Source organism: Lepidochelys kempii, chromosome 16 (genome assembly GCF_965140265.1).
Source record: "Lepidochelys kempii isolate rLepKem1 chromosome 16, rLepKem1.hap2, whole genome shotgun sequence".
NCBI lineage: Eukaryota > Metazoa > Chordata > Testudines > Cheloniidae > Lepidochelys > Lepidochelys kempii.
Window position 1 is genome coordinate 18,571,275 of NC_133271.1, and position 26,539 is coordinate 18,597,813.

The 26,539-nt window shown below is 56.4% G+C and overlaps 1 protein-coding gene across 5 annotated transcripts in view; it reads left to right on the forward strand.

The window, feature by feature from the left end:
• Positions 1-26,539, forward strand: part of LAMC3 (laminin subunit gamma 3) — a 45,185-nt gene that overhangs the window by 12,603 nt on the left and 6,043 nt on the right. For 3 of the 5 annotated variants that reach the window (XM_073314279.1, XM_073314281.1, XM_073314282.1), the window contains exons 4-24: positions 2,667-2,833; positions 3,864-4,052; positions 4,893-5,010; positions 5,165-5,263; positions 5,957-6,093; positions 7,881-7,997; positions 8,770-8,971; positions 9,593-9,702; positions 11,028-11,246; positions 16,670-16,858; positions 16,983-17,228; positions 17,824-17,977; positions 18,529-18,671; positions 19,420-19,598; positions 20,295-20,415; positions 21,395-21,600; positions 22,180-22,256; positions 23,351-23,485; positions 23,959-24,094; positions 24,879-25,031; positions 25,743-25,845. In XM_073314279.1, coding sequence (XP_073170380.1) covers positions 2,667-2,833; positions 3,864-4,052; positions 4,893-5,010; positions 5,165-5,263; positions 5,957-6,093; positions 7,881-7,997; positions 8,770-8,971; positions 9,593-9,702; positions 11,028-11,246; positions 16,670-16,858; positions 16,983-17,228; positions 17,824-17,977; positions 18,529-18,671; positions 19,420-19,598; positions 20,295-20,415; positions 21,395-21,600; positions 22,180-22,256; positions 23,351-23,485; positions 23,959-24,094; positions 24,879-25,031; positions 25,743-25,845 — 3,200 coding nt within the window. The other 2 variants (XM_073314284.1, XM_073314280.1) reach the window with 2 other exon arrangements.

Consider the following 26,539-nt stretch of genomic DNA (forward strand, 5'->3'; position numbering starts at 1 on the left):
GCAACAAAAATGATTAAAAGGTCTACAAAACCTGACCTATGAGGAAAGATTGGGGAAAAAAATTAGGTTTGTTTAGTTTGGAGAAGAGAAGACTGAGGGGACACAAGTCTTCAAGTACATAAAGGGGATAATAAATTGTTCTCCTTATCTGCTGAGGACTGGACAAGAAGAAATGGGCTTAAATTGCAGCAAGGGAGATTTAGGTTAGAAACAGGAAAAACTTCCTAACTGTCAGGGTAATTAAGCACTGGAACAAATTGCCTCAGAAGGTTGTGAAATCTCCACCGCTGGAGGCTTTTAAGAACAAGTTAGACAAACGCCTGTCAGGGATGATCTAAATAATACTTAATCCTGCCTCTGCAAGGGACTGAACTAGATGACCTATCGAGGTCCTTTCCAGGCATATGTTTCTAGGATTATACTTGCTATCTTCCCTCTCAGTCCCTCCAGAAAGCTCTCCCAGGCCCATGCATCTCAGTGGACTTAGAAAGTGTGTCACTCTTTCTCTGCCCAAAGTTCCCAGCTTCAGCTCCCAGGTGCTGGGGCTTTATGGATGTTCTCGTTATCAGATGGAAAAGGAACCTTCAGGAGGCAGCAGGCAGGGAGTCAAGGGAGATGGATCTCCAGCAAACAGGACCTGGCAGGGGAACAGGCTGTGGAAACCTGCTCATGTGTGGAACAGGCTTTGTCCTGCTTGCATATGGTGCACAGTTTGTATTCAATACGTAGAGCATTTACACGGCCCAAGCAGTTGGACATAGAGCTGCGGTGCGGGTTGCCGGTCAAAACTATTGTGGGAGAAATGAACCCTCGGCTCCCATGCTACGCCTTCGCAGAGGGAGCTCCAAACAAAGCCCTGTTCGGGGATTAGCAAACCAGCCATAACACACAACTCACCCAAACACAACAGCAGCGCTAGCAGAGCCTTCCGGCTCCCGCCTGCCCTGGAGCAGGACCAGCTTTCTTCCTGCCGGCGCACAGGGCTTGTGGTTGTGGGAGACTGCCCTTTCGGTGCGCAGTGCCCTCGGCTCCTGGGGTCCAGACTGTCTGTGAGCTTTGGGGCATGGGTGAGGCTTAGCAGGCTGGAGCCAGGGAGGGAGGCTGGTCTGTGAGAGGAGGGGTCTCCAGCTGTTAGCAGGCAGGATGCTCGGGAGAGCCCCCACTTTTCTCTCCTTTTCCTTCAGTTGCCCCCTGCTGGTTCCCAGTTGCTCCCTCAGACCAGCCGAGACAGGTCTCCCTAGTGGGTCAGGCCATGGGTGGGGAGGAACTGGTGCAGGGCTCTGTGCAGGGAAGAGCAGCCAGTGGCCAAGATCAGATGGGTGGGGTGCAAAGGCCTGTGGGTGACTGCAGAGTGTGGAGGCTGAGCTCCTGTGGGACTGAGGGAGAAGGCCCAGGACACCAATATCCTCCTCTTCAGTGTCCAAAGGGTTAAACCCTGGTCTGTTCAAACCCAGTGCACTCTAAGCAGGGTGGGCCGTATGGCAAGGGGCAGCTTGCTTGGCTTGTATGACAGCTGGCCCTGGGCGCTCAGGCCTGGAGTCGCTGGGCTTGACAGGAAGGAGAGGACAAAGTTGGAACTGCTGCAGGGTTTAGCTGAGTCCTTCCTCTTTTTTGATCCGCCATTGCCGGCCCAGGTTTCTCCTGCTAAAGCCTGGTGGAGTTCTCTGCTTCTGGAGGACAAACTGGGCCAGGCCTGCAGTACCTGCGAGTGAGCGTACTGCAGATGAGCACTCCCATGGAGAAGGGCACCTCCCGCCCTCCATGCTCTTCCCCCTCGGGTGCCCGGAACGAGGCTGTACTGTCAGTATCTCCCTGCTCCCATCGGATCCCCAGGGTCAACATCTCAATGGCCAAGTGAGAGCTGCTCCCCACGCTCCAGAGTAGAGACGCTGGGAGAGGAGCACACAGCAACTTCATCTGACACTCCAGTCCCAAACAGCTGGAACTCATTAGCATCTGATCAGGCCACCCTCAGTCTCAATGACCTCGCAGCTGGTGCTGCTGGGGAGCGCCTGCGGGAGAGGGATGGGTGGCCTTGAAATGGGCCCAGCCTGTGCTGCTTTCCCTCCTCCTCCTGTTTGGGTGACGTCTGTTCTGTCCATACCCCGATGCTCTCCTGGGGGCCCTGAAACCAGCCCAGCAGCCCACCCCTCAGGCACATCCCTGTGCACTCACCAGCTGCTGGCTAGACACTACAGTGCACTTGACCTGCCAGCTCAGCCTGTCTTCTGCTAGCTGGGCTAGAACCAGTGCCCTTGTGTGCTGTAGGCAGCTGCCCCGGCTGAGCCATGGGGGGCTGAGCTAAGCTTGGTTCAGCTGGATGTCCTTATGTGCCACCTAACCCAGTCCACTTACCATGGTCCAAGTTTTTAAGTGAGGTAAAACTTGGGGTATGCAAGACAATCAGACTCCTGAAAGGGGTACAGCAGTCTGGAACCGCTGCCCTAGAGTAGCTTCACCTCCTTGAAATAACACCCTGGCACCACCACAAACTGGACCGAATCCAGGGGTGAGCCCGTCATTGGAGTCAGTGGATTCCCTGCAGTCCATGGAAGCTGGGCATGCCTACGGAGGGAATGGCTCTGCTGAGCACAATGTTCATTCTAATTAACGCTCCCAAGGCTCAGCCGAACCCTGACAGTGACAGCCCCTTGGCTCCCTTGCAGGTGTAAGTGCAACGGCCATGCCAGCGAGTGTGCCCCCAATGAAATGGGCCAGCTGGTTTGCCTCTGCCAGCACAACACCACCGGGGTGGACTGCGAGCAATGCCAGGCTTTCTACCAGGACCGGCCATGGGCGCGAGGAACTGCTCAGTCCGCCAACGAGTGTCTCCGTGAGTACCAGGTCTTAGGGCCCTGCAGGCGCTCTCAGGAAGCTGACTGGCCCCACTCCTCACTCAGCAGGCTGACTCTGCCATTCAGAAAATCATTTTTTCTCGGGGTCCCGGGAGCCTTGTTCCTGTAGGTTGCCAGTTCGAATCCAGCCCTGGTGGGCAGTGGCCAAAAGCTGCTAACGTCAGATGCTGGGGGAAGTCAGCTTAGGGTCCTGGTTCTGACCCAGGGCAGTGCCCTCTCCTGCACCCTGGCACAGCAAGAGAACAGCTCCTTCCTCTTGCAGGACAGCTCCAGCCACTGTGGAAAGAGATGCCCATGCTGCACCCAGGGGGTCACCCATCTGTTACATCAGCCCTTCTCTGAGGGCAGGCATATATTTTGGGTTTTCCATCCAATTAAGACTATAAGCGTCATGGGGCACGGGTCTGATCTCCTGTATGTAGCAGTGCTCTTAGCCCCCGGGGGTGCTAATAAAATAAATATAAATAATATAAATATAGCAAATAACAAGGTCGACTCAGAGGCAAGAGCGCTACCTACAGTCAGAGACAGACACACGGACGATTGTCAGTGCATTTAGCATCTGGACGCTGACGGAGAAACTGTGGGAACTCTGAGGACTAGCACAGATGCGCGTGGCCTTGCACGGGGAATTCCCTGACTGCACCCCAGAAGCAGGAAAGGGGGCTGCATTTCCATTATAGGCTCTTGGCACAGGGGTTACCTTTGTGCTGTGCTTAACCCCTAGCACAAAGGGGTCCTGACCCATGACGGGGGCTCCTGGTTCTCCCAGATTACAAACAATACAGAATAATAATAATAGCCATCCAGTGAGGTAACACATCATCCGTTCACTCCAGGGGACCTGGGCTGGAACCCAGCGGAGGTCCCAAGTGCCATGGGTTTGTCTCAGCTCAGTCCCTCCCCACCCCCCAGTGGCAAGTCAGACCCAAGCCCCTCCATCTCCATGTCTGTTTTGGCCCCTGTGACATTCTCACTCTTACCTGCCCCCCACTCCCTCCGGCACAGCATGCAACTGCAGCGGCCGATCGGTGGAGTGCTTCTACGACCGGGAGCTGTACCGGAGCACGGGACATGGTGGCCATTGCCTGAACTGCCAGGATAACACCGACGGGCCGCACTGCGAGCGCTGCCGGCAGAACTACTACCGGTGGGGTGGGCAGACGGCCTGCCAGCCATGCAACTGCAACCCGGCGGGTATGTGGTGCACGGCAACACCGCTGGGGGGAGTAAACGGGGTGGCCCTGGAGCAGGTGATGCCATGTCCCGCCAGCTTGTCCAGCCTCCACCTGGCAAAGCCGTGACCCCGGCACTGCGCTTGGCCTGTGTCTCACGGCAGGGCTATACTAGATAGTTACAGCAATGTTGGTTAGGGCTGTGACTTTTTTTTTTTTTCTTCCCACTGACACAGTTATGCTGGCGAAAGCCCTAGTGTAGATACAACAGACCTCATTTCACTCCGGGAACCGGTATAAGCTGCACCTACAAAAGCCTTTTTTGGCCATATAAGTGCGTCTGCACTGGGAAGCTATGCTGGTATAGCTATCCCAGCCGAACTTTTCGAGTGTAGACTAGGCCCCCTCACCCGCTCCAGGGAGCGAGAGGCCTAAATCCTCTTAACTGTGGCAGAAATGGGGGCCCAGTTAACTGCGGGGAAGGGACAAAGGTGCATCCTCAGTGATTGGTTCGAGACCTCTTAAAAAAACCATAAACCTTAAATGTTCAACCATGTCCCATCCCGAGGAGTGTCTCTCCCACCCTGCCCCACGCCACGCCCTGCTCTCTCCGTCAGGTCCCACACGCACTCTACTTTTCTGTGACTTGTCCTCTTTGCCACCTATTGCAGCATGCTCTTCCCTCAGCCCATGACTCCTGGAGGCACCTCCCTTCCCGATCCACCTCCCGCAGGTTCCATAGCGCTGTGCTCGAGGCAGAGTCCTTGCTCCCCTTTGTGGCGGGGGCCGGGGGGGGGGGGAGCAGTCTCCCTCTCTTGCCAGCCCCTCTCTCACGGCTTCCTCTTGGTTTGGTTCCTCGCAGGCTCCCTGCGGCTCCAGTGTGACAGCTCGGGGGCCTGCGACTGCAAGGCCAGCGTGACTGGCTGGAAGTGTGAGCGCTGCCGGGCCGGGTTCCACTCCCTGAGCGAAGGGGGCTGCAGGTGAGAGAACTGGCTCCCCTGCACTTCAGGGGAGCTTGGCCCCTCTCCGCTTCCCACCCCTGAGCGCAGCCTTGGCCCTGACCTGATAGGGCCAAGGGCTGACAGGCGGGTGAGTGGGGAGTTGGTCCCACGTTGTTGGCTTTTGCCTCTGCAGACCCTGTGCCTGCGACCCTGCCGGCAGCGTGGGGACCTGCGACCCCAACTCGGGGCGCTGCTCCTGCAAGGAGAAGGTGGAAGGCTACCTGTGCAACAGGTGAGCGAAGCACCGTCTCGGGCCGTGCTGGGGACTGGAAAAAGGCTGGGGGCTGGAAAAAGCCTCCCCTCCCCCCTTTCAGGTGCCAGGGCGCCCAGTGTGAGCTCAGCCACTGCCGGGTCAGTCTCTCCCTCCAGGGTGGGCATGAGCGAGGCAGCACCCCTCCGTCCCCACGGGAGCAATGAGATGGGGGTGGAGACCGGAGGAACGGCAAGCTCGCTGCTCCCTGCTGTGCCATCTGCTGGGAGAAGATAGGACTGCAGCAGCCACCGGTTCCCCACAGCCAGCACTCTGCCCCCACTCCCCGTGGTGCCTCCTGCTGGGAGGAGCTGGGAGTGCAGTGGTTCATCCCCCGGAGCCCGCACTCCTTTCCCATTCTTGGCAATCCTCCTGCCTCTGCTCTGCTCGCGCCGGGGGCCCAGGCTGGCTGAGAGAGGCTGGGAACGCAGTATTTGAGGTATCCCCTGCAGCGTTTTCTCTCCAGCGACTCCTGCTGGGAGAGGTTGGGATTTGAAGTCCCTTTCTTCGGCCTCCTTTCCTCCCTACTGCCTATGCACACACCCGCTGCTCCTCAACTGCATGCTTTGGGGGGCAGACAGGGGGGGAGTAGCTATAGTTCCCCCACTGCAAGCGTGCATGCCTGCCCCATCCCCCGTTCAGCACCACTGCTGTGTTTTGTCACCCTGCATCCAGGTGCCAACCTGGCTCATTCAACCTGCAGCCCCCCAACCCCGCAGGCTGCACCAGCTGCTTCTGCTATGGCCACTCGACTGCGTGCACTGCAGCCGCCCAGTACGAGGTGCACCACGTCCGCTCTGACTTCAGCCAAGGTACCAGCCCCAACACCAGGGCCTGCTCATTGGGAAAGGGGAGGCAGGGCTGGAGGAGGGAGACCCGGGGATGGAGGCTAAGCTTTGCACTGAGGTTTTTTAAAAGTTTGGGTCTGGCTTAGATTGGGGGAGGGGGCGGTCCTCTGGCCTCCCGTCACTCTGCAAATAAATCACTGATACCAGCCGAGTTTAAATTTGCCACCATAAACTCCCCCTGCAATTTCAACTGGACCCAGTATTCCCCTTCACTTCCTGCCCAGAACTGCTGCGTGGCATTATGGGAGGCCATTACATAACTACCACCTTCCTCCCCAGAGTAGCTCATGTAAGTGGTGGATGCCGTGGCCCCTAGATACCGGTATATGGGCTGTAAAGTACCGGCTAAATGGCAGATGTTGCTACTGAAAGCTGTGACCATCCTGCAGTGGCCAGGGGCTGGGGTAGCTTTGAAAGGTTTGAATGGCCTTTCCCCGCAAAAACCGTGGAGCAGAGTCTGGTGAAAAAGCTCTGTTGGCTTGGGGAGGGGATAGATGAACATGTGGGAGGAGGTTTCCCCTGGCTCCCTCTGGATTCTCTCTGCCTCTCAAACGTGGCTCCTAGTAAGGGGTGAACAGCTGGTGCAAGGGTTCTGCTCACACTTTGGAACTTCTATGTCGTCTTCCTCCTCCTAGGGTGACTAGAAGTCCCAATTTTATAGGGACAGTCCTGATATTTGGGGCTGTTTCTTATATAGGCACCTATTGCCCCCCCCATCCCGATTTTTCAAACTTGCTATCTGGTCACCCTACCTCCTCCTCCCAACCTTGGCCTAACATTGTGCATAGCGTGGGTTATTCCCACCGGGGAAAGGCCCCTGCATGACCCTAGCTTTGATGGAGGGAACGTACTGCTCAGGCCATGAAAACAGGACTTCATCTCCACTGGGCCTGCAGCCAGGATATGTCTTATAAGGCTTCAGAGTAGTAGCCGTGTTAGTCTGTATCTGCAAAAAGAACAGGAGTACTAGAAACTAACAAATCCCATCTCTGTGCTGCATATGTGAGGACATTCTGCCCTCTGCTGAGCATCACAAGAAACATACATAATACAACCACTGAGCATCACCCTGGGGGTGGGCTTCCTGCCCCAGTGGAGGAAAAATTCCCATGTATTCCCCATGTGGGTAGCTCAGCTATCGTGCCCATGAATGTAACCTGACCTGTGCACGGCTGCCATAGAGCTGGTGGTGTGGAATGACATCCGATGAAAGCTTATCCTGATGGTATTAAAAATATGTTACCAATTGCCACATCCCTGTCATGTGTTCCATAAGTTTGAAATAGAGCCAGGCTTTAGACCATGTGTTTTTCTGTGGTAGGAAATCGAGCCACGTTTGGGTTGCTCGTTTCAGGACAGATTTTCAAGGGCTCAGCTCCCAGTTAGCTAGTCATGCGCCAGCCCTTTCATAGTTCACGTTGAGCAGAGCTTTTCTGTTCAGAAGTGGATGATTCTTTTAGTGCTCTAAAATCGGTGTGCTGTCTCAGATTGTCTTGAAACTTGCTGTGCCTCCTGGGGCTGTTGGCTTGTATTAATGGGCCAGTTTGGGGGTCATTTGGGCAAGACATTCCTGAGATGCAGCCCCCCTAAAAATCTAAATAAGGGCTAGATTTCCAAATGTGTTCTTGTTGTGATGCATCTGCTCAGATCAAATCGATGACTATTCTGCAGGGGGTACCGACTGCATGCTCCATGTTATATTTCCCATCATGCCCCACTGCATGCTCTGATTGTGTGCATTTGTTGCCAAGGGCCTGAGGGCTGGAAAGCTGAAGCTCCAGGTGTCAAGGAAGTACGGCTGCATTGGGCCAGTGGTGAGATCTACCTAGAGCAGGACGGAGAGGAACCAGCCGAGTTCATAGCACCAGGTACTCGATGTGGGAATGCCCAGCTGAACTGCTACATTGTAACTGTGGTTACTGTGTGGCTGCAATAAAACCTGCACTGTGTGTTTAAGAATCCACAGTTAAAACAACGTACCAGCTGCCGTGTTCCACCCCAGAGGTGGCTGTATTTCAGTGGTAGATGAAGTCATTCCTTTGTTTGTAAGGGAGGCAGTGGGTGCTAGTGGATAGGATGCTGGACTCAGAAGACATTAGTTCAGTTCCCAGCCCTGTCACTGGTTTGCTGGGTGACCTTGGGCAACTCAATTCCCCTGCTCTGTGCCTCAGTTTCCCCATCTGTAACATGGGGATAATGATATTGGCCTCCATTATAAAGCACATTGATATCTACTGAGGAAAGGTGCTACCTAAGAGCTAGGCATTAATATCACTGTTATTTGTGAAGAGCTTTGGGTCCCCTTGCCATGACAGGTGCTATATAAATACATGATGCCATTAGTATTGTTACAAGGCTAAGAGGGAATTGAACCCTTAGCGTCCAAGCCATTAAAGCCATTCTCACACTCCCATTCCCCCTTGTTAGGAAGCATGTTGACGTTGACCGAGTGCTAATCTCAGTGCAGATTAGAACAGCAGTGGAAACCCAGAACTATGTGTGAAATGAGCCAAGATCCATTGTACGCGCCAGGCCTGTGTCTGGGCCAGTTGGTTCTGCCATTGAAATCCATGGGAGCAGGATTGGGCCCAGAGGCTGGGAGTGTCTCATGGACTCTCCTCTCTTCCTTTCACCTCCCAGAGAAGTTCCTGCGTGACCAGCGCCTCAGCTATGGGCAGCTCCTCTCCCTGCTCCTCCGAGCGGAGGGGAACGGGAGCCGATCCTCTCAATTTCCCGTCCGGCTGGTCTTAGAGGGAGATGGCATTGTGGTGTCTGTGAGCTATGCTGCCCCAGCAGGCCGTGGAAGCCAGCCCCACCATGGAGAGCACAACGTCACCTTCAGGTACAGGCTGGCTGACCTCACTTCCTGGCAGACAGGCTTCTCCCTCACTAAAATCACCACCTCAGCTGGCCCCTCTGTTGGCTGAATCCAGCAGGGAGGCCAACAATTGAGTGGACCATGGAGACTGAATTCCCCTCTCATCTTCGTGGCCTCTCTGGGCAGGTTTGAGACCCACTGGCAGGGCACCGTGGGGAGAGTTTGTACCAATGCTCCGTGTGCTGGACCTGTTCTGTCAGGCCAGCACCTTTCAGCCGTGCTACTTCCCATGGCCTGGTTCTGGTCTCAGTGCAAATCAGGACTGATTCTGCTGCGGTCAGTGTGCACTTACCCCGTGTTAAACCAGCGTAAGCCATAACAGAATCAGGCCCACTAAGTCACCCAGAGTACCTTGCTCCATGGCCTGGGAATGCACAAACAGAGCAGGGTTTCCTCCTGCAAACTTGCCAGGCCCCTTTGTCTGTGCCCCCTCTAGTGACTTCCCAACATTCACCTGCCTCGTTGCTGCCCTTCCCGTGCCTGCTGCCCCCTCCCTCAGGTCAGGATGGCACCCATTGTCTTTGTGTGGGCAGCTCTTGTAAGGAGCAAGGCCGCACCCTTCCCTTCTGGGCTGGTTTCCCACAGGCTCCACGAGGCGGAGGAGATGCAGCCCTCGCTGTCGTCCTTCAACTTCCAGCGTCTGCTCTCCAATCTGACTGCCCTCAGGATCAAGGCTGGCAGCAGTGACACACCTTGTAAGTGATCCCCTGATGGCACCACAGGCTGGGGGCTTCCTCCTGCGAAGAACACAGGAGAGCTCTGGGGCTGGGCACTGCACTGGGTAGCCCTGCAGTGCAACAGGGAGGTCAAAGGCTCGAGGGGAGGGAAGAAGATTTAGCTTGTAAGCTCTCCGGGGCAGAGGCTGCATGTGTACAGCACCTGGCACAATGGGGCCCTGATCCTGATTGGGGCCTGTGGGTGCTGCTGCCATATAAATGATTAATAATCATGGTCACCAGGTGGAGGCTGCACTGGGTTCCTCTTTGACTCTTTTGAATGCTGCTGACCGGGTGTTCTTTGGCCAAGGTCTTGAGGTTCAGAGACCCGCCCCACTCTACCTGTGGCCCTGAGTCTGAGGATGGAGTCTCCCTCTGAGTTGCAGGAGGCAGGTGGCATCGTGGGAATCTGTTCTCTGATCAGCGTGGGCTGTGATTTGACACTAAGCAGGGTTGGGTTAGGGGGTTACTCGGATGGGAGACCTTCCCGAGACACCTCGTGGTCTCAGGGATTCAGTAAGCAGTGTCCCTCTCTCTGAACTGGGGTGGTCTGATGCTAGGGGCATTGTGCGGCTGGAGTTACTGTTTCTGTGTATGAGACATAAAGCAGAGTCCTGCAGCTTATAGTTCCCACAGCTCGTGGTCAGCCTGGATGATCGAATGGGCCCTTCTGACCATCCCATGGCACTCTTTGTAGCAGTTAGCGTCATGGCCGCATTCAAACTGTAATAGTTACATTCTGCCTCCCAAAATTCCCTCTGCAGGTTCAGACTCAACATGGCATTTTCACTTCCCATCCTAAACTCTTGGGCAAGATTGCCCGAGCTGTTAAGCGACAGCTGTGCTCCACCTCTCAGGTGGCTGCATTTCAGTGGTGGGCGCCCTGATCTCTCTCAATTTTACATACTGTGAGGGTGTTAGAAGGCTTAGTTAGTAAGGGCAAGATTTTCCAAATTGCCTTGTGATTTGCAATCCGTCACTTGTTTGGCTGCCACGCTTAAGATGTCTTAAAGAGACTTGGTTTTCAGAGGAGAGGTGCTCAGCACTTTCTGAAACACATCTTGCCTAAGATGTCTCAAATCAGGCATCCAGAATCACTAGTCATGTGTGAAAATCATGCCCTGAGAGTATTTTGTAAAATGCTTTGAGATCCTTACATGGAAGGCGCTGGAGTTGGGCACAGTGCTCTGATCCCTTTTGACGGCCCATCCTGGAAGGGATGCTAGAGAGACTGGATTGATGGATCCATTGTCTCTGCGCGGGTTATATTCGCCCATCGTAACTTCTGGTTTTCCCTTCCACAGGTAGAGTCTCCCTGAGTGAGGTCCAGCTCACCTCTGCTCGCCCAGGTCATTCCCTGCCTGCTCAGTGGGTGGAGGAGTGCATCTGCCCACAGGGGTACACCGGGCAGTTCTGCGAATCTTGCGCTCCAGGCTACAAGAGAGAGATTCCATTGAGCGGGCCCTTCACCAGCTGCATCCCCTGTACTTGTAACCAGCATGGCAGCTGTGACCCTGACACAGGTTTGGATGCCCTGCTTTCTGTTAGTGATTTGCTTTTACCATCACACGATCTCTCTCCTTCCTCTTCTAGAGACCTTCATGGCATCAGTTCATTTCACAGCCTCCATTTATCCATATAATTACTGTGCAGTTAGGCTGTAAATAGATAATAAATCTGCATCCTTCCCAAAGAAGGTTGGGAATTACACTTGAAGTTACAGTACCCAGCATCTCAGGTTATTGCCATGTAAATTTCAGGGGGGTGGTTTCATAATACAGTCATTTCAGAGACAAAAATAACTGCCTCACGGTAATAATAATCATGCATGCATCTACCACCACAGATGTGCATGGCATTTTATGAATGTAAGTAGGAAGGAAAAGCAGAGGTGTCAGTGGAAACGTTACAGGGGCCTGGATGGGGAGTTTGAATGTAATGCATGAAGAGGCAGGAGGCCAATGGAATGACTGAAGGAGGAAGAGTGAGGTGGGCAGATCTTGAGGAGATGAAGATGACCTTGGCAGGGTGTTGGGGGCAGACTGGAGTGGCAGAAGTAAGAGGTAAGGAAGCCAGGCAGGAGAAGGCTACCGCACTTGCGTTGCAAGTGGATGAGCACATGGACAAAGGATTTATCAGTGAGCATAAGATGGATATGAAGGGGAAGAAGCAACAGGCTTTAGTGAAGGAGGCAGGGTAAGTGAAGGGAAGAAGCTATCTGGAGGTGGAACATAGACTGCATGTACCATGATCAGCAGTTGCAATGTAACTACACTATTACAGGGTTTTATACACAAAATGCTCTACCAGTAACCAGTGAAATTTTCACACCCATTGTTAGGTCCAGTGTTCCCTCTAATTTTTTCCATCCATGTGCAGAATGAATTTTGTTATGTGCACCATTTCGAGGTAATGTGTGGATGTGCACCACCAGTAGAAACCAAAAACCTAGATATAATCTATATTTTTAAAAAGTTACTATAGGGATAATTACTCCAGCCAGGACAGGTTAGGCATTTTAGAACTCACTATTCAAATAATTCAATTTAAGCGTAAGAGAGAAATAAAAATTATGAAATGCATAGACCCGTCAAAAAACTAAAATAACACACTTTGAAAGAAGTATCCAAAAGTAACAACAACCACCATACAAATATGTGTTGGGAAGTGAGTGTGAAGGACAGAGTGTGCGTGTGACAGAGACAGAAACGCATATTGCCCCTTTAAGTAAGTTGACCTCCACTTTAAGTATGCTGCCCTTTTAAGTAGATCAGCAAGTTCAGACACAGCAGGAGTTGCCAGCAAGCTCCCTCCCTCCTGAGCCCTGTCGTGTGCCCCCTGTCGTACGCTCTGTGGAGATGGAGTACAGGGCCGGGGTGAGGGGGACACCCTGACATCAGCACCCTTTTCCCCTCTCCTTGCTTTGCACAGCAAGCAGGAGGCTTCCGGGAGCAGCTCCAAGGCAGAGGGCAGGAGCAGCACGCGGCACTGGGCGGAGGGACACCTGAACTGTGCGGCACTTGATAGCCCGCTGGGCAGTTGCCCACCCACGCAGCTTACAGGGAGCTTAGGTTAGGTCTTGTAGTCTCTGCAGGCTACGGCTACTAGAGGGAGACATGTTCGTATGTAACCCACATTAGGAGAGTGTGTGGGGATGGGGTTGTCTCCCTCCAGTGGCTGGTCTATATAAAAGATTGCTGTAGCAGCACAGGAGGAGACCTAGTCCTTTAGCTCAAGTGGGAGAGACTCTTACCTTCAGCTCTGTGGGTCCAAGGGTTCAAATCACACAGTCCACCCAAGTAGGGTGGGTTATGTGTGGTCTGTCCTAGGCAGCCATGTTTCCTCACTAGAGGAGCATGAGATCACAGGTCTGATACTACATCTCCCGAGGTTCTGGGCTAGGGGGGAAAGCAAACAGATACACATGGAGTAGTGCTACATAGATGTAACCAAAACCAGATCTGCAAAGGCTGCCAACTTCAAATGAATGGCAAACGGCAGAGACTCCCTGCTATGAGCTCCTCCTCCAGGGAAAACCTCTGGGTTTCTCTGTCAGTGGGGAAAATCTGCTGGCTCATGGCATCACATGAGCACTCCGGTATCCAGACCAAAAGTTCAGCTGGGGTGACTGCATCTGCTGTCTGCAGATTCCTCATGCTGTTCCCATTGGACACGGCTTTGTTCTTCACTGCCTGCCCTCGACTGTCGCCAATGTGCTCCGTTGATTCAGCTGCCACGTTTAACCCCAGCCTGTGCCGCAGTAGCGGGGTCACAGTGTGTGCTCTGCACAGCACGCAGCTGTGAAAGGAGCTGCAGGGACACTCCCGTGCTGTCCTGATTCACACTGAGTAGTATTTTGCTCATCAAGTTGTCTCATTGACTGCAGAGCGGCTGCTTTACTCAGGGAGTAAGGCAGAATCGGGCCCATCTGATTGTATGAAATAATATAACATAACTCCATGGCCACCTGTGACCTTGCAGCTGTCAGTGTGTAACATTGTGAACATTATGGTGACAGCAAGGACAGCATCCAGGTCCAAAAAGCACAGACCATAAGCTAAAGTGGTACTAGCAGTATAGGGCCTGTGACACACAGCTGAGCCATCCTGAGCATGTATAATTAGACAGGCACGGTACATGATGTGCTCCCCTGGTCAGGTATAGCTCAGACATGGGCACCTGGCATATCTGCTACCCAATAACATACTGTCCATGTCACACAGAGCTCAGTCTGTCCATGAGTCCTCCTCTCGACATTCCCCGGCTAATGCCGTGGCAGGCCCTAATGGAGCTCAGTTCAACATAGTCCCGTCAAAGGGACTTGGAAATGATGATTTACTTGTTACTCAACTGAAGAAACCCAGGGCCCAGTGTCACTACTAACAGGACACCCCTCACCCCCACCCCACCGCCCGTGTCTTGCTGGTGTTCTGGCCCTGGCATTGTAACATCTGTGTTGCATGAATGAGGAATTGTTTATGGCTGGGACAGAGAGTACTTTAAAGAGCAGTTTTTAACATGCTCCTCTGCCGTGCCAGACAGAAATATTACAATGTTCTGCAGCTTCTCTCCCTCTTTTGTTGTGGAGTGCGGTGTCTGGATGTCTCCAGTTTAATATGATTCCTGGGTGAAATTCCACCTTTGATCTTTTGGCCTTCATTTTGACAATCAAGCCGCCCATCCATCATACAGGCATCCCTTCATTAATTTGCCACCCTTCTCTCTCCCTCCCCGTTTCTCTTTCAATTCCTTCTCTCCCCGTCGTGTCCGACGCATTTCGCAGCTTCACCCGTTGCGCTCCAAACTGCCCCATGTGTGCTCTTCCCAGGGACCTCTGAGTCCCTCAGGCCCCTCAGCGCACCCTCTTCCCCCTCATTGTCGTGTGTCCCCCATGTGTTAAGCTGACTCCATGCCCTTGGGAAATTTTCCCAGAAACCTTTCCCACAGGCTAGCTTGCCTAGGATGATCTGATCTTTCCAATTGCATGACGAAATCATCATGGGACTCTCTGTGCTCGCTCTCTCTCCAGTGAATTGGACTGATTGATGGAGGCAGAAGGGCTCCAGCCAAAGTGGGAGGGATTCAGAGTTTCCCCATGTCCCCTGCTTGCTTCCTCAACCTGTGACTCCCTGGCTTGGGTCACACGAGGAAGTTACACTCATCTGCGGGGTTCCAGACCGGTTCCTTGTGTGTTGCATGATGCAAACGGTGCATGGGTTTGGACACATCTTGCACCATCTTGGAGAAACACGTCAATGATTTCAGACTCGGACAGATTTTTAATATTGAGAATTCACTGGGCGTCCAGCCTGACGGTCGAGTGACCCATGGAGAGCTGGGCTGCCATGTCTCTTTCAAATTCTGCTTGTATTACTCAGGCCTTATTCCATGGAAGCCAATCAGTGTTTCTTGCCTGAGCAAGGACTGCAGGATTTGGCCCATAAATTGTAGAAAGGAAAACACACAAGCACACCCCTATTGTTGTGGGGAGCTGATTCAATCAAATCCAAACCTGGATGTGATTGAAATTTTGCAGCGGGCCCCATCTCTCCAAAGGGCCCAGTGAAAACCCTGCGTCCAGACTCTGGGGAGGTTGAAATTTGGCTCAGACGCATTCTAACTAGCAATTCCACCAACCTGGAACTGAGGCCTGACTCTTCTCTCCTCCGGGTGTAACTCTGTTTGACTTCACTGGGGTTCCTCCTGATTCATCTCTGCTGCAGCTCCATTGACGTCTTGGGGTTTGCTCCAGGGATGGATTTGTTCCTCTGTGTCTGGATGGTGACACCAGGAATAAATCCAATGTAGTACCTGGAGCATGAGTTGAAAGGGATCCCTGAATGTAAAGGTTTGCAGCGGTAGCTTAGCTATTGCCCCTAGGGATGACTGGAGGGACAGTTGGGTGAGCAGGAATGGGTCGTGGGTTGGGCAACTGGGGAGCCAGAGTCATTGGAAGGGTACAGGGGGCAAGGCAAGGAACACTGGAGCGCTACAAAAGTTTGGCTAGGTAGTGAGCATGCAGTGGTGGGATGGGCAGATGGGGTGGGCTGGCCGAGGGGCTGGTATATTGATCCAGCGCAGGGGTGACTAATAGAGCTTGGCCTGGGGGGGCTCACCTTTTAGGACGTGAGAGAAATTTTCTGCTGAGGTCAGAGCCGAGGGTGGCTCAGCAAGCGGAAGGCAGAGGCACCCACCCATGGCTGACATGGGAAGCAGGTGCTGTGGCAAGCCCTGGGCTTGAGCAGAGGCAATGCCATGCTCACTGTCAAACTGGTGTGCGGCCTGGATGGCCAGAGACTGGGCAGTAAGGTGGGATATTGGTGAGGAAGGGATGAACGGAGGCATGTCTATGCTGCAATTAGACACCTGCGGCTAGCCCGGGTCAGCTGATTCAACCTTGCAGGGTTCGGGCTAAGGGGCCATTCAATTGTGGGGTAGACATTTGGGCTTGGGCTGGAGCCTGAGCTCTGGGGCCCTCCCACCTCTCAGGGTCCTAGAATTTGGGCACCAGCCCAAGCCCCAATATCTACACTGCAATAAAACAGCCCCTTAGCCCAAATCAGCCAGCACAGGCCAGCTGCGGGTTTTGAATTGCAGTGTAGACACGTCCTGAGGGACCTCGCCCATCCCAACTAAACCAGCTTGTTGAGAGGATAGGGCGGGATGCACAGTCTATCCACTGCAGGGATGGGCTGGGGAAAATACTTCAGGGGTTTTCTAGGACCAGAGGATCCAACTCAGCCCATGCCGTGGGTGATGTCTGACTCCACCCCAGTGCTACCCCCTGCTGTCCTCAGTGGGGTCACACTGGGGTAGCTTCGAGCAGACCTTATCCCAGGAGCATGAGGGGGTGATCCCTGGCCCAGGCAGGGGCCTGGGTTTTTTGCATCCTGACTTCAGGCTCTCCAGCCTGGGGTGAGTGGTCTTTCTGCTCTGTCCCCTGCAGGGCACTGCCAGTGCCTCCATCACACCGAGGGCCCATCCTGCGAGCGCTGCGCCCTTGGCTTTCACGGCAACCCCTTCGTGGGGCACTTTGACGACTGCCAGCCATGCCCGTGCCCCGGCCAGTCACCTTGCATGGCGATCCCGGAGAGCGGGGAGCTGGTGTGCACCCATTGCCCCCGGGGGCAGAGAGGTAAGGGGTCGAGATGGGGTGGGGGAAGCGGTTCTGGTTGGGGAGGGGAGGGGTGGGTTCGCTGGCAAACTCCCCACACACGGTGTCGTCCCGTCCCTCCACTCCCATTGCTCACCCTCTCCAGGAAGACGCTGTGAGCTCTGTGACGATGGGTTTTTTGGAGATCCCTTGGGGAGGAACGGCCCGGCCCACCCTTGCAGCCCCTGCCAGTGCAACGGTAACGTGGACTCCAATGCTGTGGGCAACTGTGACCCCGACTCCGGCCAATGCCTGAGGTGCCTGTACAACACGTCAGGAGAGCACTGTGAAAAGTGCAGGGAGGGCTTCTACGGGAGTGCGCTGGCTCGGAGCCCCGCCAGAAAGTGTGCCCGTGAGTACGGATCCCCTCGCTCACCCCTGGCCCTCCAGGGCTTCCCCCTCCCTGGACGCGGCCTTCTGCTTATCAGATTCCACTTCACGGGGGCATGGGGCCCCGTTCGCCCCCAGCGTAAACGGGCACCGCTGCCGTGGAGGGGAAAAGAATCTGCACCCCATCAACTACAGGGCTGGATTTGGCCAGTGGTAGTACCAGGGTAAACCAGTAAAGCGTGGAGTGTGGGCTGGCGGGGGAGTGTGGGGGGTGGGCAGTGCTGTTGAGGGGTTAGAGCGGGGGGCTGAGTTAATGGAATTGCATCCCTGTGTGACCAGACCTGCCTTGGGCTCTATGATTATAAAGCTTTGCCCCGCTGGCCGCCCCGGCTTCCCGAAGAGATGGGCAAGGGGTAGTGTGTGAAGCCTTCCACCCCCTTTAGAGTTCCTTGGTTTTCTAGGTGGGGAAACTGAGGTACAGGCGGGTGAAGGGACTGTCCAAAAGTCATGCAGCAAGTCAGGGGCAGAGCTGGGGATAGAACCCAGGTATCCTAATTCCCAGTCCCCGGCTCAAGTCTGCCTGCTCCAGGTTAATAGCCAGTGTTTTCTCCCCCTAGCCTGTGAGTGTAACCCTGTCGGTTCGGCCCAGAGGCTGGAGGCCTGCGATCCCCTTACTGGTCAGTGCACCTGCCTCCCTCACGTGACTGGGCGAGACTGCAGCCGCTGCCAGCCGGGACATTATGACCTGCAACCAGGGACTGGATGCAAGAGGTAGGTGGAGATGGAGCCCTTGTCAGCGCACTGGGGAAGATGGTCTCTGAGTATCACTGCCCTGGACCACAGGGGATCCCCCCACAGGAGAGGGACCCAGCGGCTGGTGACGGGTTAACAAGGCTCCCTGCACTCTGTATTTACTGTGTGGCGCAGCTGCAGGAGCCAGACCCCTGCCCAGGTCCCAGCACCAGGTCCCCCGTAATTCTAGAGCCGCAGCATGAGGTCCGGTGCCCACTGAAGGCAACGGCAAAGCCTCCCCACGGGTCAACGGACCCAGCCTTCAGCCTCACGTCACCTAGTCGCTGCATGGGAAGCTCTGATCTTGAACCAAAGCTCCCCCCACCCTCCGGCCCTGCACGTGTCACCTGGGACTCGCTCTGTCCTAGTGGTGGCTGGGGATGCCCCCAGCACCCAGGTGTTAACACAGTGCTGGGCACACACTGCAGCTGACCTTGTGCCTGTTCCCATCCGGCTGGGCCCTTGGTGCCCGGTGGTAGCTGGGCCGAAGGTTTGTCTGCACTCAACACCTTCCTTTGCCTTTGTCCCAGCTGTGAGTGTCACCTGGTGGGATCCCAGGACAGCCAGTGCAACCCGCTCACAGGGCAGTGCCCCTGCCAGCCCGGTGTAGAAGGACAGTCGTGTGATCGATGCCAGCCTGGCTTCTTTGGGTTCTCGGTCAAGGGCTGCCGAGGTAACAGCAAGGAGGAGCAGCTTCTCAAGAGAGGTCATGTCACTCCGTTTCTCTCCCATATCACTGATGGCTTATGGTATTGGTGCAGGACCCAGGACTGGCACAGGGGGCGGGCTGCTGTGGTGAAAACTGCACCATGCCTGGGTCTTGCCATGTCCACTGATCATTCCCTCTCCTCACAGCATTCCCGGCCCAGTAACTGAATAGTTCAGTCCCCTTCTTTCTAACACAAAGGGGGCAGCAGGGTCTCCCGGTCGGGGCAGGAGCCTGGAAGACTCGGCTCCTGGGTTCTCTTCCCAGACTTGTCCTGGACTTGCAGTGTGACTCTCGGCAAGTCCTGCACCTCTTGGTGCGCCCGTGACCCTTGCTGCGCAATGGAGGTCAGCGTCTGGCCTGCTTCTCCAGGCCGTCCAGGGCTCGTGTCTGGAGCTCTTGGAGAGGCTGGGAGAAGAGGCTCTAGAGAAGGGCAGTCAGCCGTGCGTTCTCCTCTGTGGGCCAGGCTCTGATTTTGATTGCGCTAGTGCAAATCTGGAGTGATTGCTCTGGATTCAATGAAGCTACTCCTTCCCGTTGGCATTATTCTGGAGATCAGGGTCTATGCCTTAGCCGCTGGGCTGACCGGTCATGGCTCCAGTCCATGGACGGACTTGGACCCTGCCAGGGATGCAGCGCCCCTCCTTACCTTGGGTCGCCTAGGTCTGGCTCACGCCAGCTGCTGTCCTCTGACCCCGCTGTCCCTTGTGTGCAGCCTGCAACTGCTCCCCGCTGGGTGCCGTCACCCCCCAGTGCCACGAGAACAGCACGTGCATCTGCACGAGGGGCTTTGTGGGCTACAAGTGCGATCAGTGCGAGGTGAACTTCTTCTACGCCCCGGAGCGGACTCTGTGCCAGGAGTGTCCCGTCTGCTATGGCCTGGTGAAGGACGAGGTACGGCACCCGCCCTCCCTCCCGCCACACCCCCTGTCAAGGGGATTACAGAGCCAGGAGCTGCCCCCTCCTCGCAGGCTTCCTCCAGGGCCAGCGCGGCTTCGGTCCCCCTGCCTGTCCAGGCCCTTTAGCAGCGCCCCGGGCACCCCGCTCCCCTCAGGGGTCAGTACCGGGTGTCTGGATGGAATGCTATGGCCTGTGGTATGCAGCAGGTCAGACTAGAATGGACCCTCCTGGCCTGGACCATTACGAATCTGACCCCCGTCCCCTGCCTCCTTGACTGTGCTGATCCTCCCCTGCCTCAGAGCCCCCTGCTTTCTCTGCCCAGGCCTGCCTAGAATCCCCTTCGCCCCACGCACCCCTGACCCACCCTGACCGCTCTTCGTACTCATGGAGCGGCACTTACTCCCTCTTTCTCATGGGCCCCGCCCCATCCCTCACACTGCCGTTCCCCCACCCCCATGTGCTGTGCCCTCTCCCAAGTGCCATCACTTTGCGGGCCACAGCCCTTTACCCTACCTTGCCCCGGCCCTATACGCCTACCCTATATTTGCCTATATGTTGCTCTGTCCTATATACCGCCCTGCTCAGCCTGGCCCAAAGCACCACCCTATCCCGGCCCACACATCACTCTTCCTTGGCCCTATAGGCTGCCTCTCAAGTCGTCCTCTCTGAAACACCCCATTGCCCTTGCAGGCTGACAAGCTGAAGGCCAAGCTGCAGCAGATGGAGGCGTGGCTGCAGAAACCAGACTGCAGCAGCCCCCGGACCCATTACCCAGGGCTAGGAGAGGAGCCCCGAGGAGACCAGCTGCCAGGTAGGGGGGGCAGAGGCAGGGGAGGCTCATCTCCTGGGGTCAGTGCAGGGAGGGCCCTGGGAGAGGAGCAGTGCATATCGGTTACTCTCCACGGCGCTCGGGGGCGACGGGGATGAAGGCAGCGTAAGGGCCACGTGGACGGGGCTCCCTCCAGAGCCTGGTTCCGCCATGCATTCACGTGGCCCGAGGGAGTCGCTAGGGAGCAACATGGGTGCCAGCCGCGCAGTACAGAGGCACGCTTCCCTTGTGGACAGCGGGGATGCCAGTGTTCCTCCAGTCAGCGGGGGCCAGAGCAGAGAAAAACGCCGTTCCCCATCAGGCGCTGGAGTCAGTGGGACCTTTGCACAAGAGCTCGGTGCACTGGGTGCATGTTGAGGGCTGAGCCCTCTGTTGGAAATCGATCTGCCGGTGTCATGGCAGGGCCGCTGGGTGCGGAGCACGCGTGGAAATCTGGCCGCAGTTGTGGGTGCTGAGCCTTGGGAACCTGCCCCTGAGCGGCCTTAAAGATCTTGTCCCGCACGGCTGTGCCGCAGCTGTGGGCATCACGTTACCAGGCGGATACTGACAAACTGGAGGGGCTCAGAGAAGAGGATGAGTTGGGTGGAGGGACCCGCAGGGTAAATGTCCAGAGCTGGGCTCAGCAACGGCTCAGTGCGGGGAGGAGAGAGGCGCTTGATTAATGGCTACAGGTATTTGGGTGTTGCCCGGGGAGAGGAATTGTTAAGGAGGGCTCAAGAGGGTGGACTTAGGTGTAGTGGAGGAATCCAACTGTCTATCATCAGAGCCCCCCGGCACTGGAACCTGTTAGGCTGGGGAAGACGTCCTGCTTGCCATGTAGACACACACAGGTGTGAGCACGGGCCGGAGTGCCACTCCCCACCCCTGGGCAGGAGACAGCAATGCGACACCACAGGTTTCCCCCCGCCCCCCAAGGGAAGGGGTGATGGCTGCAGGAGCGCTCTCGCTGTGCTGCTTGCAGATGCCAAGGCGGTGTTCCTGGAGCAGCTTGCCCAGCTGGAGGGCTCCGTGGGCACCACGTGGGGTCGGCTGAGGAACGTCAGCGGGACCGTGGGCTGCCCCACTGGCGGCGACGAGAAAACCTGCATCCTCCTGTCAGAAATCAGCACCGTGCTGCGGTCCGCGCAGCGGGAGATCCAGCAGGCTGCGGCTACGCTAGCGACAACGGTGCCTGGCTCAAGCCCAGCACGCTGGGCTTCTCTCAATCCCTCTCCCGCGGCACAAAATGGCTCTGAGCTGCGCTAGGGGCTGGTACTGCTGCCCCATCAGGGAAGGCCCCTTGTTACTTTCCCATCCCTGGCCTGGCAGGGGCCATGCTCGCAGGGGGTAGTAGGACCTGAATCAGTGACCTGCTCCTCCGGGTGAAGGAGCAGCACCAATAGGCAAGCACAGCGCTCCCCCACTCCCCTTGGTGACCTTTCAACCTTGCAGCCCTCCAGGTGCAATGCCCCCAGGGTGAGATTTCTTCCTTTGCTCTCTTTTTAATCCAGGGGAAATCCGTTCAGTGACTCTGCCACCCCCATGAGATCCTGGTGGCAGAGTTGGGGGTGTGGGGGATTGTTCTTCCCACCAGGAAAAGCTGGGGAGAGCCCTAGAAAGGTGCGTTCAGAACCATCCGGTGAGACTCACCCAGAATGTGACATGGAAGGAGTCTGCCCAGCCCTGCGCTGTTCCCGCAGAGGGGTCCCGGGGGCTGAACCCTGGGGTTTCACATTCATGTTGTTTTATATGTTTGGTTTTTTTAAGGTCATTCCTCATGAAATTTCCCAGCAGCCCACCAACTGGAGTCGCCTCGCGCTGGAGTCCCGGGTGCTGGCTGCCAGGTACCGCGCTTTGGACATGCGTGCACATAGATGCACACCCAGATTCACACCCATGCATGCCTGCGTGTGCACACGGGCACATCTCCCACAGTCTGTGCAATACGGGTTCGCCTCACTCTGACACCTCCTCCTCCTCCAATCCTCTCGCTGGCTTCCCTGCAGGGCCGGCTCCAGGCCCCAGCGAAGGGAGCAGGTGCCTGGGGCAGGCAATAGAAAGGGGCGGCCCGTCCGGGTCTCTGGCGCCAATTCAGTCCCTCTCTTCCTCTTCGGCGGCACTTCAGCGGCAGCTCAACCAGCTTGGTTTTTTTGTTTTTTTTTCCCTTTGCCGCTTGGAGCGGCATAAAAGCTGGAGCCAGCCCTGCTTCCCTGCTCTGGGCACCTTGTTTTCTCTCCAAGGCTCTGCCCCGGCCTGCCTCTCTGCGGTCGTTCCCTCTCTTCCTCCTCCTCCTCCCACTTTCAGGCTCCCCCTCACTCTTGGAAGCAACTCTTCCCCTCCCCCCTCCTTGAACCTCCATCCTTAAAGCCAGGCCTCTTGTGGATCCCCTGCTCTGAGCAGCTCACTGACCATCCTCATGCGCCCTGGTCTGCTGACCCATGTGTTGTGCCTGAGGCAGAGGGAAGGTCTTGGGACAGGTGCCTGAGCTTGTCCCGTGTGCTCTAAAGCACCCCGTGCTGGGAGAGTTCTCAGTAACCAGCCAAGTGCACGGACCGTGCGGTGACACCGGCATGCTCTGGATCACGGTGTCCTCTGTTAGAGAGCAGAGAGGTGCAGGTGAGGGGTGGTCACGCCACCTGCCCGCCTTCTGGGCTCCAACGACTGGAGCAAGGAGCCCAACAGGCACCGTGCGGCTCTGGAGCTGGGAGCTGGATGCCATTCTGCCTCGTGTGTTCTGGCTGGAATCGTTCCGTTCCCGCTGCGGGCATCGGGTGAGTGGTGGCGATTCATCCGACTCGATCTCGTTCTGTTGCCTGAGACAGCGAGCTCAGGCCAGACTGACAGCACAAGGTTAGATCCCATCTACGCTCTGCTTCTGGAGCATAACCTCAGGGCTCACCTCTGATAGCATCTCTCGGGTGGGGGGTCCTCTCTGCAGTCACGAGGACGCAGCAGCTCAGCTGGAGTCTGTGGCCAGGAGAGCCCTGCTCGCTTCCAACACCAGCTACGCTCTCCTGCAGAGCATCCTGGAGGACAACGCTAGCCTGGGGCTCAAGAGAGAGCTGGAAGACCGGTATGAGAACAGCAGGGTGCCTATGGGAGTGTGGCACAGGAGCCCCTTCCCCACGATGCCCTGCCAATGTGCCTCAACCCCAGCTGGCAGGGACCCCCACTAGGGGCAAGAGGGGAGTTGTCTGCATGGCCCATTCAGTCCTTGGCCTCTTTGCCAAGCCTGCCAACAAGGGGGTTGGTTGTGGTGGTTTTGTGCTGTGAACACCTGGGCTGAGACCCACCAAAATCATTGTACACAAGCCACCAAAGTGCCATCGGGTAGTGCTGGTTCCCAGATCACGATCAGTCTGGACCAGCCTCAAACCCGCAGGCTACAGGGGACTCCCTACACCAGCAATCCCCTGAGCCCTGCATGCCTGGCCAACTGCCAGCTCACTGTGTCCTTTTGCCAGCAGAAGACGCTCCTGCAGTGAGCAGCCCAGGCCCCTTTCCTCCTGCGAGATCACAGGTTTGTCTTGTGCCCCTTCTGTTTAGGTACCTGGAAATCCAGCAGGCGCAAGAGGAGCTGGCTGCTGGCGTGCTGGAGGTGGCAGCTGAGGCCAAGAGAACCTTTGTATCCATCCACCAAGCTAATGCAGACATGGCAAAGAACCTTGACGCTCCAGAGCTGGTGGGCAGCCCTTAGTGCTTGCACATGCTAACAACTGCAGGGCTGGGGAGTCATGCTGGAGACTAAGATGGGTCCCAGCCAGCAGTGTGCCCAGTCCCAGCCCAGCAGGGCCCCTCTAGGGTGGAAAGGAGATTCAGGCTCCATGGCCGAGTCATCTGTCTAGGTACTTGTCCCCCCCACATCACTATGGTATCTGGATACCTCCCACTTGTGCCTGGATTGTATCCTCACACCCCTGTAAGGCACGGTGGGAGTTGAGGCACAGGAGAGATGAAGACACTTGCCTAAGGTCATCCAGAGACCCTGTGGCTGAGCTGGGAATTGAACCCAGGCCTCTTGAGTTCCATCCAGCTCCTTCCCACTAGACCAGCCAGCTTAGTTCTCTGCCTTTGTGCTGAGCCAGCCAGGGGACAGTCTGAGCCACCTCTGGTGTGGCCATGGGCGTGACCATAGTGTGGCTAGCACGGCCTTTCTCCATCCACAGGCGCTGGCTGGCAGGGAAGGGAAGGGAGCAGCTCCTAGCCTGAGAATGGTGCCGAGTGCAGCAGCAGCTCAGATCTCGCCTGCCTCTAAGGGCCCTTTGGGGAGGCTGAATATTATCCCCACTTTAAGCCAGGAACAGAGCCCAGGTCTCTTGACTCACTGTCCTATGCTCTGACCACTAGATACTTCCTCTGAGCTCATTCTCTGCCTCTCGGATGCTGGGGGCTTGGAGCAATGGGAGATGCCCCCTCCCGACAGCATCTGCTTTCTGACCAAGCTGTTTTGGTGCCTGATCCCACAGCGCTCCCTAGTGGTGCAGACCGGAGCCCTGACTCGGGAGGTGATGGAGCTGGAGCAGGGGGTGGAGGTGAAAGAGCGCATGGTCCTGGATGCGCGAGACTCTCTGATGGCCGCGCCACTCACGGAGCTGCAGAGGGCTCAGCAGTTTCAGCAGGCAAGTGTTGCAGGGAAAGGTGGCCGGGGGCTGAAACCGGGGAGCCACTTTCCTGGCAAACTCGGAGCCTGCCACTGATTTAGGCTGGGGGGTGATATTCATCTGCATCCATCTGCACCCACCAGCGCAGACAGGAGTGGGGAGAGTGAGGTTCTTCATCCTTTCCAGGGGACAGAGGCCTCTGCATCCCCACAGGAGCCCTCAGTTTCCCTCATCCCTTCCCCTCCCACACACCCTACCCTCTCTCTAGGCCCTGTCTCCTGCTGCGGTCCTTCTGGCCACAGAGAACTAGATGAGGCCGACCTCCCCAGCACCCGCGCTTGCCGCTCCCCCACCAGCCAGAGGGGACTGTCTGCAGTGGCTGGGCCCACTCAGGGGCGAGGAACAGGGGCAGGAAGGGCAGAGACATTCCCCCCTCAAAAAAAACCCCTCACTGGGGGTTCACCCAGGCCGGCATGGGCAGAATAGGAGCCGGAACATTCAAAGCTGGGCATAGTTCTTTTCCCTGGGCCCTGTAGGGCTCTCAGATGCAGAGGGCAGTGCCTGGGTCCCCAGAGTCAGCCCAGAACATGCCTTGGCCCCCTGCTGTCCTGCCCCAAGAAAACCCACCCAAGCAGTCTCTGAATAGCATCGTCGGATCAGCAGGAAGGCTCCCCCGATGAGACGCCCTCATGCCCCGAGATCTCACTCCTGCCTCTCCTTCCCCTGCAGCTGCGGAAGGGGGTTGATGCTGCCCGGACTCTGGCAGCCTCGTCAGTTTCGCACGGAAAGGCCGTGGTCTCTGAAGCAAAGTCCCTGCTGTCCAGCTTGGAAGGTAACAATCGCTGCCCAAAGCATCTCACCAGAGCTCAGCTCTTCCGCTCCCGCCCCCCCCCCAACTTATCCCAGCAGAGCCAGGGCGTGGGATGTGCCAACCCTGCCTTGCAGTGTGACACACAGGGCCACCACCCTGCTCAGCCCCATGGAGTTCAGAGCCCCTGCAGGAGTCAGAGGCGAATGCAGATGGAGCAGGGAAAGCACATTTCTACACTGCCAGCAGGGAGTTCTCGGTGCTGCAGAGAGCAAATCAGAGAATGGGACCTGACCGGGGCGGTGGGGTGCACGTGGCTCTGCTCCCGTTTCCGATCAGTCAAACACTGATGCGCTGGGGGGCGTCCCTCACCCCACTGTACTGCAGCAGATGTGGCTGGAGGAGGCAGCGTCTGTCAAGCCGTGGGAGGTTAAAACCTCTCGGAGGCTGCTAGGACAGGCACCGCCTGAGCAGCACCATTGCCAGCTTCCCCACCCTGCCCTTCTCCTGACACGGAGCGGGGCCATGCCCAGCCCCTTCCGTTCCTGCTCTCTGTGCTGAGGCTGCTGATCCCCTAGCTCCTTTCTCGGGGCGCCATGGGATAGACAGACGTCTGATGCACGGCAGCCTTTGAACCAGTGACCTAGAGGCGACAAGGTGTGGAGGCTATTACCAGTCCTCCAGCATGGCTGGCTCCCTGCTACGGTTTGGGGATGGG